This window comes from Apis cerana, linkage group LG13 (genome assembly GCF_029169275.1).
Source record: "Apis cerana isolate GH-2021 linkage group LG13, AcerK_1.0, whole genome shotgun sequence".
Lineage (NCBI taxonomy): Eukaryota > Metazoa > Arthropoda > Insecta > Hymenoptera > Apidae > Apis > Apis cerana.
Window position 1 is genome coordinate 8629279 of NC_083864.1, and position 13533 is coordinate 8642811.

At 36.8% G+C, this 13533-nt stretch overlaps 2 protein-coding genes across 3 annotated transcripts in view; one reads left to right on the plus strand and one right to left on the minus strand.

The window, feature by feature from the left end:
• The window catches only part of LOC114578275 (uncharacterized), a 54812-nt gene extending 51542 nt beyond the window's left edge, over window positions 1-3270 (plus strand). Inside the window, 1 exon segment of the mRNA XM_028669818.2 lies at window positions 3068-3270. Coding sequence (XP_028525619.1) covers window positions 3068-3255 — 188 coding nt within the window. The 3' untranslated portion in view covers window positions 3256-3270.
• The window catches only part of LOC108004018 (uncharacterized), a 340152-nt gene that overhangs the window by 273817 nt on the left and 52802 nt on the right, over window positions 1-13533 (minus strand). The window lies entirely within an intron of this gene.

Here is a 13533-nt window from a genome sequence, read left to right on the forward strand (position 1 = left end):
TTTAGAATCGATATTTCGAATTTGAAGAAGTATTTGAAAAAATCTAAGAAAGTTTGAAAAAGTTTGAAAAAGTTTGAAATTCATTTTACCTTAGAATATGGATTTAGAATTGATATGTTTCGAATTTGAAGGTTCTATTTAATGATTTTAAGATTCGTTCTGCAGGTTGATTTAAATTCAAGGTTTCCTTTTCTAATTTAAATACAATTTCACGCACATAATGAGAAATTAAACTTCCAGTTAATAATGTGGTTAATAATTTCTAATTTCGTTTTCTTCGATTCAATTGTCACGATTTTTGTCTTGAATTCAACGGTGGAGAATTCAAAATATTTAAAGAAAGCAAAGCGGGGAGAGGATAACACACGCTGTTAGTCGGTCACGGTTATGGAAGGTAGTTTCTCGGTTTACGCCCGAGCTGGCCGGTCGAAAAGCGGCGTGTCCAGACGAGGAATATAGGCGAGATTCGTGGGGCAGAGCCGGTATTCTTTACACCTCGTTGTTTCCCGCAAATTCTCGTGCTCGGCAGCCCTAAATCACTGAGGCGGACAGTCGTCGGGTTATAAAGCCTTGTCCCGGGATAACTGGCGTTCCCGCGAAGGTGCACGCGCGTCAGCAGCGGTGATGAAAGGATGCAGGAGTCGGTAAAAAAAGCGTAGGAAAGAGGGCAGGAAAAATGCTGATAGTCGAGAAAGTCCGAGGCCTTACGACTTCCTCCGCAGACTGTTAATGGGCTCGCATGAAACAGCCTCGAAGGCGGTTTTTGTTCCAGTTTTATTAGTATCTTGTCTGGTCTAGAGAAAAATGACGCGAGTCGATCTTCGTTTTTGCGGTCGGCCGCTTCAAACGGTTCGAGAGGAACGTTTTGCACGGAACGTGGCAACGGTTTCAACAAATTTTTGGCAGATAATTGTTGATTGCTTCTTTTGTGGGAAGCTTAAGATAGGTAAAAATTAAGAGAATGATAATTATTCTGTATAGTAGGAGAAAGAGAAAGAAAGAGAGAGAAAGAGAGAGAGAGAGAGAGAGAGAGAGAGAGAGAGAGAGACAGATAAAAGAGGATATGTATAAATACGTGAGGAGTAAAATGAAAGAATATTTGAAGAATTCTTATCGATTATTATTATTATTATTATTATCTTTTTAATTTCATCTGCAGACAACAAGATATCTTTATATTGATATAACAAGGAATTTCCGGACGAATAAAGCGGTCTAGAAGACGATTCGCCTCGGTTTGTCGCGATACGGTGTCATTAGGTGATAATCAGTTCGTGGCAGGGTGCATAACGACGGACACCTAAGGTAATAGAGTTGAGAAAATTAAAGGTCCAAAATAATTCCAACCTCGGAGCCATTTATTACGAGAATTCCGACTGTCTGGGTCCATCGGTTCGAGTGCAGGTGATGAATACCTCGGAAATGTTTAGTAACGAGGGTATCAAAATTACGTTCGCCCATTCAGCTCCACCTGCCCGTCCTGGTGTCCAATTTTGAGGTTGCCATTTGCAACATTAAAATTCGTATTTTTATGCGTATTCGCATAGGGAATCACATTCATCGTCAAACTCTTCATTTTATTGATGAACTCTTATTATATGAAATATCAAGCCCGACTCGTGTTTAACTTATTAACGAGGCAGGATCAAAGATTGATTGCGTAATTGGTCTTGTTAAGGAATGAAGAAATTATTATAATCTTCCTCAAGTTCGTTTATAAACTTGCTCGAGATGTAGATTTACAAATTTAGATTTTAAAATCCACGTTTTAATAATAACATTCACGTCAGGATGAAATAAATCTCTGACTATCATTTTGATTATGATCATAAAAATTTGTCTATTAACCGTTCCCTTATTTCCTCTTTTCTTATAATACAATAATAAGCTATACTAAAATTTTCTATCATTGTACAACAAAATTCCATTATTTTCACAATCGGTTCTCAAAGAAAGTACTCGAGAAACGAAACATTCTTTCGCGGATAAAATTTCATTCGTTTCCAGACAAGATCATATCCTCTAACAACCGCGGTCAATCACTGTCAATCACAATTTCCAATTCGCCACGCTCCTAGCAATGATTAGACAAGCCAAGGCTGTACATCAAAACCCAGAAACCCTTCAATTTACCACTTTCTTATTTATCCTCGAATCTCCGTTAATCACCTTTAATATTCTACGCAGACCATACACGCGACCAACGAAACGCGCCAAACATCTCTAATGAGCTATTTTTCATCTCAGATTCGAGTGGCCTACCCTTTAATCGAGCGCAAAACGACGCGCCACCAGAATCATGCGACCATGTTCAATGGATCACAGTGATCGAGGAATGATCGAGGAATAGCGTAATTGAAGCGAGCGACACGCATGGCCAAGCTGATATTAAAATTGATCAATTAGCCGTCATTAGGACGGTGATGATCGCCTCTACGTGGCGTCTACGCCCCAAGGTGAGGCCACGATCGATTTACCACGAGCATTCGAATCAATCCTGGGTAATATTAACGGCCGTAGAGCCGTAATACGCTCATCAACTATCGATTCCACCGGTTGAAAAGAGGGCGATATCCGACGGAAGTACACCCTGGCCAGCATCGTATATTAGGCGAGATTGCACGGGTCCAAAGTGATTTTATGCAGGGGCCGTACATTTACCAGGCCGCGAAACCACGAATTTCCACTACCACCGACACCGGGCCGATTCCAATGACAGCCATCCTCTGGACGAAGGATGGGGAGGGGGGAGGGAAGAAAGGAGGAAGTCGGTTCGGCTTAACAAGGGTATCGAAATTGCAGCGGCGTCGATCCGCTAAGTAGCCACATTGAGCCCTGGAGGGGCGATATATGCATAAGAGGATCTGGAAGGGTCTCGAAAATCGCATTGGTATACGCTACGTTCGACGAAAGACAGTACAACCAACACTCGTTTTCGCTCCTCCCTCCATTCTTCCGTCTCTCACTCTTTCTTCCTCGTCCCAATCACGCTGCGCTGAATTCAACGAACGAGCTATCATTCGCACATTTACAAGCCCAACTGGTCGAAACGGTGTGAAAATTACAGGCACGGGATCGACCGAGTTCGAACGAGCCCTGTCCGCTGGCCACTGCCCTAGAACCGTGATTACGAGCGGTGCAACTCGCGTGGCAACTCCGAGCGTGGATCGCCAGGACACGTGTGCACGAGATGATGGCTGGCTGCTTCGGGTAAAAGAAATGGGGAGGAATGAAATCGAAGAAGAATCTTCGTGAGTGTGAAGAGGTTTAAGATTTGTGATTGTGCGAAACGCTCTTGGTCCTTTGTGGAAGTTTTTTTTTTTTTTTTTTGAAATTTGGATCGATCGAAATAAACGAATTCTGACAAGATTGGAAATTTGAAGTTTCTAGGAAATTTAATTTGTGAAAATTTTTTATTTTTCAACGGGACAACAAGTCTCTAATTCTCGTAATTATCAACCTGAACGGTAAAAGAACGAAAGTAGAAAAAGGAATTAAGTTGAAAGATTCAGGAATATCCTTAAATTCAGACTAACTTTTTCAAGATAACTTAACCATATAATCTTTCAACAATAACAATTTCGTTTCTTCTCTCACCAAAATTTTATATATAGCTTTTTTTACTTTTATTCCTCGATGCTTTTGCGAGTGCGTTAACTAGTTAGCTAGACCCTACATACCACTTAGCCTGATTGTTCTTGGCTAACTGGTTGTTTAGAAGCTCGTGGCCAACTGATCAGTTCGCGTGTATATGCCGCGAGTCGAGAGATGCGTGTATCGTCGTCGTTTCGCACCCGGCTTCGTGTTTTGCACCTTTTCGTTTGTTTACGCACCTTAATTAGCCCCTTGAGCCGGAGTTAATGCTGTAAATCAGACCCGTACGTGCTCGACATGACTCGTATGGTGCTTGCTCCAACAATTTTACGAAGTAAAAACGCGCTTTCGTTTTTTTCCCCCTTATTCTCAATTCTTTGTTATCAATCATTTTAAAAATTTATTCTTTAAATTTTAAGTTGAATAACAATAAATGAAGAATTCTGTAACGCAGAAACGCAATATTTTCTCTTTCTCTAATATCTTTATCTCTGATATCGATATTTTTAAATCTTTTCCCACGGAGATAGATATATTATATACAACACGTTAACGTTTCGATTCAATCGAAGAAAATTTCTACGTCATTAAAATTCATAAATCATTGCGAATGAAATTAAAATAGATATCAATTAAGATTCCTGAGTAACGAGCAAACGTGCAAAAAACTTGAACTAGTTACATATTATAATCGAACCGATAACACGTCAATTAATATGATATACGAGTACACGCAATTCGGAGCTACTTAAAACATTAAACGTTTTAACACGATCCGTCGAGCGAGAAAGATTCACAGCGGCTGAATGAAACCTGTTGCGGGATGCAATAGTGGCCGGGTTTCTCACAGAAATCGGAACTCTTACCGAGGATAAAAACCTGGAACGATACGAGGTTCGTGGCACGTTAATCGTGCCATAATTTTGTCAAAACTTGTTTGTACGCATCGGTGAAAGCGAGTCGGATACAAAGTTGGACCAACCTCGTAAAACACTCGATGGACATCGCAGATGTTATTGACACAGAGACTGGTTCGAGTAACCGTGTATGCAAATAGTATAAGTTGCTTTGATAATTTATTACGCAAATTATATGAATTACATTATCGAGCTGGCGTAATAAATTATCGCGCTATGTAATTTTCGTGGCCGGGCAAACGGCATTTTATTGCATCGATCGGTTCGAGTGGAAAATATATCAATGCACGGAAAAATCATCGAACGAGGGCCGTGTCATGCGCCAACTTTATTACCGGTCTGACCTTTCCACGTGCATGAACTGTTGCGCCTACTATTAATTTTTGGGACAATCGCCACGCCGGAGCGGTACCACTGTTCCACTACCATGAATCGTTTCTTTCCTGACACCCGACGCTGTGAAAATTGTGAAATAATGCGCGTTTAAACGAGTCGTAAAAATCGAAAGCATGAAACTCGATCACACTATGGGCGAAATTTATTTTCTCTTTTTCCAACGTTGATGATCTAAATCTACCATGGATCTATCTTTTGTAATGTCTGTATTATACAAAGATTTGTAAGACGTTGATATGTTTCATGATAATTAGAATTTATTAATATATCTTTATTCTATTAATCTATCTATCTGTCATAGAAAAGTTTTTATTAATTAATTAACTTAATTAAGAATTAATATAAATAATATCGATTATTGTTATTACATATTTGAATTGATTAATAGTAATTAATAAATAGTAATTAAAAAATATGAATCTATTAGTGAGAAAATGCAAGTATATTTTATTTCTCTAAACGAACGTGGGCGACGCTTGCTCCTATCTATACTAAAATTACAATAACTTTAATGAGAGCTATACTCTAATTTCATATTACAATTCAATAAAAATTCACAACAGGATATTAATTTTCATTAACGATAAATAAGAAAATTGCAAAACAAGATTAAAAATTGAGAAATAATATTATTGAAATATATTCCAAAAAACCATTCCAAAAATATATATAATACAAACAATATTTTTAACGTTTCATTCTTATCATTAACATTAAATTAATCTTCGAAATAAAAATTCCGGAAAAAAAGATTTTTCTACAAAATTTTTTCTACAAAATCTTTCTTTGTATCTCGTTATCGTCTCCAGGTAGAAATGAACCATCCAACGAACAATTCTTCGTTCATCAGTGACTAATGAAACTACCCATACCGATCATCTCTCAGGAAGTTACCCAAGACTTGGAAGAAAGATCGAAAATCGAACGGGAGTTATATCTCTCTGTGAAAGGTTTCAGTGACGAAGCGAAGACAATTTGTCAGCGACATCGAGACGCGGCCCTTGAGAATCCTCCTTCTTCTTCCCTTTCTGACGGGTATCCACCGATCCTACCAAAATATACCGAAGAATAATGGATCTCGATCAGTGACTCCTCGCAGTTTCCCCGCGGACTAATGATCCCATTCATCCTCGAGGACTTTTTCGAGGCGAAAGGAAAACAGCAGGTTCTATTCACCCGTACCCTCTTCATATAACCATCTCTCCCTCATTCTCTTTCGCCATTGTCGATCGCCAATACCACGGCAGGTAGAGCATTGTCCTTGGCCACGTTTCGCCCACTTCGCGGCTGGCCTGCCGCATTTTTCTTTGTACGGCCAAACAATAAGGAGAAACGAGGAAGAGGATCGTTTTCTCCGGGATTTGCATAGTCTTGAAACGTCATGGAGAGGATAAATTCTTCATAGTGGACGTGGTGAATCTTCCGCGAAAGAAAATTGTTCGAGACCTGAGCGGGTGATCCTCACGAGTGGCATCGATCTTCGAAGGAGATCACTCCCGCCGATTTTCAAGGGATTGAGGAAGGAACAGGTGGTCGAGCGCGTGAGATATGCGAATGACGTCTAAGAATAATAGCGAGGGTTCGTTCCGATCTTTTTTTCAAAAATACGAGAGAGAATCTTCGATTCTTTTGAAATTTATTCTCTCCAACGAAGAGAAGAATATAATTTTGATTAGAGTTTCAATTTTAAATGCTTTCAGTGAATAAATAAAAATTTTCAACGAAATATTAATCCTTGGATTATAGTTATTTATATGACAGATTGAAAAATATTATCGTCAAACAGAATGAAATCTTCGATTTAAAGAAAAGATAATTTCCACTGTTCGATTATTATCATCTTTACTCTTATTACATTAGAACAAAAGCCAACTTTGGCTTTTATCTAATATTATCGTCAAACAGAATGAAATCTTCGATTTAAAAGATAATTTTTTTAATTAAAGATAAAAAAAAGATAATTTCCACTGTTCGATTATTTCCATCTGTACTCTTATTACATTAGAACAAAAGCCAACTTCGATGAGTAAAAGAAAAATATGAAATATTCGCGAGGGGAGGAGAGGAGGCCAAATAAAGGCAAGAGCAGACAGAACGATTTCCTTTTAAGAATCTATCTGAATCCCGCACGTGTGTAACGATGATCCATTTGCCGCTGGTTGAGAAGGCGAGGTATTGAACCCACGGTGAAAGAAAGATTAATCTCGTTGTAATTACTCCATCTTGGTCGGTCTCCGTGATTTTTCATTTTTGTAATCGTCGATGATATTCTACCTCCATGATGGGACCGTTAGGATCATTTCTTAAACTTTCCAAACCGCGGGCAATGGAAGTCCAGACAATGAAAGAGAATAACACATATAAACGCGTTTGTACATATACAGAATCATGTAAGAGTTGTTAACGCGTTGTTGAGGCAAGAGTGTCGTTTATCAATGTGGTTTCGGATGATGAAACGAAAATAGGTTAGGTTAGGTGTGAAGGATCAGCTTCATCTGTTCCGGTTAAATTAGTTTTACACATTTGGTGATTTAAATTGATGGATAAAATGACATGAAAATTGGGTAAATATTAATTATTGCGTGAACTGAAATTAAATGAATGTTGTAATGAGTATGTAATTATATGTAAAAGAAAGTTCGTTCCGATTCTTTTACTTTTGTATGTGCATCGAGAATGATGGTACAAATTTAATAAATGGAATAATAATTAATTCTAAAAAAAAAAAAAGAGTAACATGTAGAAAAGAAAGTATAAATTTCAAGTATAAATTGTGAGAGTTTTATTACTTAAAACTGTTGAATTTGCTGTTTCGTTCTTTAGAATTCGATAAGGTAAAAGAGGTTAAATACATTCTGATTAAAAGTACGCTGCTGTATATCACGACATCGTTAAGTTTTTTTTTTTACCAGAATACTGGCAAAAGTCACGCGAAGCCTGAATCAAATCGAAGGTAACATAAATCAGCATTAACGACTAGATACGTCATATGTATATATATATATACTATGTATGTGTGTTTGTATGTGTAATGTCGTTATTATGAAGATACTCGAGCAAAAAAAAAATTCATCAAAAAAATAATGAACTTCTAACCCATTTTCACGCTTTTTATTCGTAACATTCTACAAAATCTTGTAATTTTATTTAAAATTTAAATTGAAGAAAAAAAGAGAAACGTGCATTTAAATCGTCTCTGTCAAAATGTCATGTATTAAGAAAGTTTCAATGAGTAATTATACAATTGTTGCGATCTGAGATCCGCTGCTTTTCTACTCCTTTATTATTCTACTATATCCTTCTGAATAGTAACAGTCCTTCGTTCGTGCAACCTGTTGCACTCTGGTACGAAGGGCTGAATGCATAATGCACGATAATAAGACCCGCCTATGCATCGATGAAGGTTCGGTGAAGGATGATGACGTTATCGACATCTGTTCATTAGCTACATTTAGTGTGAACCAGTAGTGAAAAGATAGGAAAGTGTAAATGATTAATATTTCATTGGTAAGTGCTTAATTGAAGCGAAGAAATATTTTTAGAATAGAATTAGAAGGAAGAGATATAATTCGAATTAATTAATTGTTGATTAATTGCATGTTTTGTAGAAATATTTTATGATTTTTTGAAGATTTATTTCCAGTTGTAAAATTGTAATATATTGTACAAAATTGGAAATATAATTTTGTATAGAAAATTTGGATAATAATAAGAGAAGAAAAATCAGAATAAAGTTGTTAAATATTCTGATTATTTTATACGATCTATACAAATTATTTTCAGTAATTTGTATAATAGTGAGAGAAATAGAAGAAAAAGAAGGAGAGAAATATAAAAAAATGTAAAAGAGGAACTAAGGATATGACAAGAATAACAAAAAATTTATCGACCTTCGTGTACTTATACTTGAATATTATGCAGATAATCATGATGTAATGGGGTAATTTGTTTCTCATAAAATATCGTATATAATAAAATGGAGATTATAAAAATTGTCGAACATTTACCAATTTATCTATATTATTACAAAAAAGTTTATTTTTATTAAAAATTTTAACAAATATCTCACAAACACACACATATATATCAAATAAAATATTAATACTCTCTTAAAATACTATCAAATATTTTCTACTTGAAACCAATCAAAAATTCACATATTTCTGCAAACAAAAATCCTTATTAATTCCAAATTAATTTATCTTTTGAAATCGAGTCGATAATAAAAAGTTAGATTATGTAGAATCCTCTTCCATTTATGCTAATAACTCCAAAAAATTCAAAAAAAAGAAAAAAAAGACTCTTGTAACCCAAAACCAACGCGTCTCCAAAAAATATTTACATAAATTAATTACACGACGCAAAGATTAAAACATTCCACTTCATATCACGTAGCTACATAAATACCTTCCTCGCCTCGAGGTCCACTAACAAGAACTCACCCAACCTGACCAAAGATCCATTAATCCTCCATCGATCCTATCCCATAGCCCCTATCAATGATCATTAGCATTAGACACATCAGCATCAGACACGTCTCCTCGCGGGACGTATTTAGCCACCGATCCCGAACGAGCGTGGCGATGCATCAGCCTCGTAATAAGTCGATAATAACAGTAATGGCGGCGATAAGGGGGCCCCTAAACGCCCCTAAACGAGGTCTAATTGCAAGGGCCAGCTGTGTTCAGTCGTCTGGCTAAAAATTGAAGCGAAAGAGAAAGTTTCTTACCGTCATCAACCCTCACCTATATACATATATATATCCAGCGCATCATCGTTTAAGACTTCACGGCCCGGTGTCATTAATTTGAACGCCTTCCTCTAAATCGTGTCCAGAGAAATCGCGAAACGAGCTCCGTCTCGATCAAGAAAACGAGGGCTGCTGCACGTACTTCCATTCTCGAGGAGATGATCAGGCGGCCCTTAAATGGCGGCTATATAACCGAGTGCCCTTACTCGAGTGCACACGTGGCACTCACGCATTAAGAATAAAGTATGCAAGCAACGTATTTTTAGTAAAGATCATTTCGAACCCCCGAGCACACTTTTTCTCGCTTCTCTGATGTATTTAAATACTTTTTGCATCGTCTCTCTGACCTCGATTCATCTCGTGCAAGAGCCTATTCGAAACGAGCCATTCTGGAACGACGATCGATGTCGTCGTTGAGGCGTTGTTACGAGGTGTTGCAAATGGTTTGGGTTTGACGAACTTATCGTTGGTAATTCGATAGCGTTTATTTGGTTTTGTATAGGGGATTGATGACTTGTCAGAGCATTACAAGGTGTATAAGTACGGTGTTTGTCACGCCTTTCGATGATGAGAGGTTAATTAATTCTCAATTAGGATGGTGGGAGAAAGACACGAGATGGACTAAGTGCAGGTGTCGAGAAGATACAATGATCGTTTAAACATAAATGGAAATTGGAGAAGATTGTTGAGACTGCGTTTAAGGATGATTTCGTTTCTTTTTCGAATGAGATTATCATCTGGATTTTTATTTTTGCGCTATAGAGGTTATAAAAAATCGAATAAGTAAACTGAAAGAATCAATTTGTTTCTAAAAAAATAAGGAATTAAAAATTTAATTCCTTATTTTATAATACTTTTTTTCATGTAAGAAACTACATGTCAACGATTGTCAATCTAACCTCAATGTTTTTGAACATAATATTATAGAACTCTTTTTTTTCTCTTCTTTTTTTGTCACAATATTGATCAAATATAATACTAATTTTCCTTATTCATAATATAACTTCATAATTTTCTTAATTCCTTAATAAAAATTCTAATAATAACCCTTAATTACGTATCGGGAACCAAATTCCTCGTGTTACATGAATTTTAATTATATCAATTATCGATAATTATTTTATAATTTGAATAATTATAACATGAAATATATTGTAAAATATGCGACGCGATATTCATTAAAATTTACAAAAAGAAAAGTCAGAAAATTTGATTGTCATTATGTGAAAGTGAACGGAAACATGTCGTATTACAATAAATCGGTGTAACGTTACAATAATGATCACGATACACGTTCACAGACAAACTGAACCGGGAGAAACGTTATATATACGTATATATATATGAAAGATTACGCACACTTTAATGCCTGATTATCCGGTTCTTTGGAATCGATCGTTTTCTACCTGCTCGCTGGGCGTATCTTCATTATCAACGATTATCGTACATTATCGCATATTTGCTCCCTAAACGGTCCCATCGGCGCGATTGAAAGGGGTTTCGAGGTGATTCATGTAAATTCAACGCGACATATGTACATGCATTACCAATTTGCTCACGTAATTTATACACAAATGCATATATTTTATCTGCATGGAGATTTTTGGGTTTCCAAAATTATCAATTATTGGAATAAGAAGATAAGTAATTTTTAAAAAAATTGTAATTTTTGTAAAGAAATATTTAAAGTTATGATCGAATAATTTAATAATTTTTTCACGAGAGAAGATGATTTAAATCGCGATAAAAATCTGGCAACATTGTTGGCCATTGTGACTCCTTGGGGGAGTCCACGCTTTCTATAGATCTGACCCTGTTCACCTGTCCGGGGAATAAGAGACAATGAGACTTTGACGAAATAAAGGCGAGAAGGTGCAGCATCGTGGACGAAGAACACGAGGCAAAGAAAAAAAAAAGCCCTTTTGTTGGACCAAACAATAAGGGTCGTGAAAGGGAAGTGCAAGGTGTGATACAAGGTGCCACGACCCGGCATTGTTTCATTACAACTGGACAATACAGGTCGTTCGTGTGACACTGGGTGCCCACGACATTATATTTCGAAACTAGGAAGGAGTCAAGGGTTGAACTTCTTAGTCTCTTTTCTTTTATTTTTGAAGTGTTGCGCGATAATTAGCATAATAATTATGCTTGGAAACGAGCCATCTCATTATTTAAAATTAATAAATCTAAGAACTTGTATAACATTCCTCCTTCGTTGCAATACAAAAATAAAATAAAAATTAATACCAATTTTTAAAAAAAAAATTCATCCATCATTAAAACACCTGTCAGATTTCCAATTAAACGTCCAGCTAAAAGACAGACACCTCTTCCATAAAATTCACTTTCATCTCGCCATGTATAAAACCTTTCTCACGCAAACATGTAAGCCAACTCAAATTTACTCGACCGAACCACCAACAACCACAAACCAAAAACTCGCCAAATATATATTTCTTTCGAACGAATCGAGCCAAGCCTCCAAGAAAAATCAGCGTGAGATGAGACGTTTCACGGCAAATTATAAACGCGTTAAACGTTAACTTAAAACATGGTTCCATTGATAACGCGACGTCCTACAAGGAAGACAGTGTGTGCAACGAATGTTTGCCACCAACAGCTGACGAGGGTCGAACAAACCTACCTACGTACGAATTGCTCGCTAAATGGATTTGTTACACCATTTCGCGGGCTTAACAGCAAAGTTTCACCGTGAAACCGGACTAACTCTCGACGTGTAATTTTCGAAGATCCTCCACGCAGATAAGTCGAGAATAATCGAAATATCTCCTACCTTCTTGTTTGAGATTTCGATGTACACGATAACGAAAAAGAGCAAATCTTTTTTCTAAGAAAGTTTCACTTTTATTCTTTGGATTCGATCGGATTTGTAGATCATGGTCTCGTTCTGTTTGAAAAACTTTGAAAAAAGAGGAGGAATTAATCATAGAGGAGTCACGAAACTAGTGTAAGAAAGAGGAGTGAAAATCTGTCGGGATCATAGTAATCGTCTCACCCTTACTGACACGCGATCTAACCTACCAATTTGTTGACAGCTGACCGAATATTTCAGTCTCGTTGAGAGATAAGGATCGATTATTGGGCGAACGAAGTTCGTTGAATACTAATCTAATAGGTTATAGCGGATAAGTGAGTGATGCGTGTTGGTAAATTAAATTCATTATTGAGATTTCGATTCGTAGTTAAGTATAAGTAATGAGATATCAGCAATTATTTGGACAATAGAACAGATAGAATAGATAGAACAAATTAAATACTTAAAGATTTTATAAATATCGGATAAATTGATTTATATACAGAATCTACTTAATTACGCCTTCATAAATAAGTTTCAACGATAAAAATCACACTTAATTTGTTCCCACTTACTTCAAATCCTTAAAATAGATTCACGATTCTTATAAAACTCGCTTCTTCCAAAACAGCCACCATCATAATCGAATCAGCCCCCCTCTCCTCCCTCCCAAAAAAAAAGAAAAAAGATCCACGAGTTTATCGACTATCCCTCACGCACCAACATCCTAATCAGAAAAGAAAAGAAAGAAAAAAGTAACAACTACCCAAACTCCTTACACCAAATTGGACATTAAACAACCTCCTTGAGATCATGCACCTCTTTGAAGCGCGGCAGAATGCCGATCGACGACGAACCAGCCGGCCCAACCTATCCTATAAATAATAGCCACTGATTAGAAGCCACGGAAGGCGATAATAATTCAGAAGGTGGTGTTTACGTTGCACCCGTTACCTTGTTCCTTCTCGTGTCTCTCCTCATTCGCCCTCGTTAAAAGAGAGACCCCTTCCCTCCCTCCCCTCACCATCCACTTGGATCCATCCCAAGAGAAATTAATATTT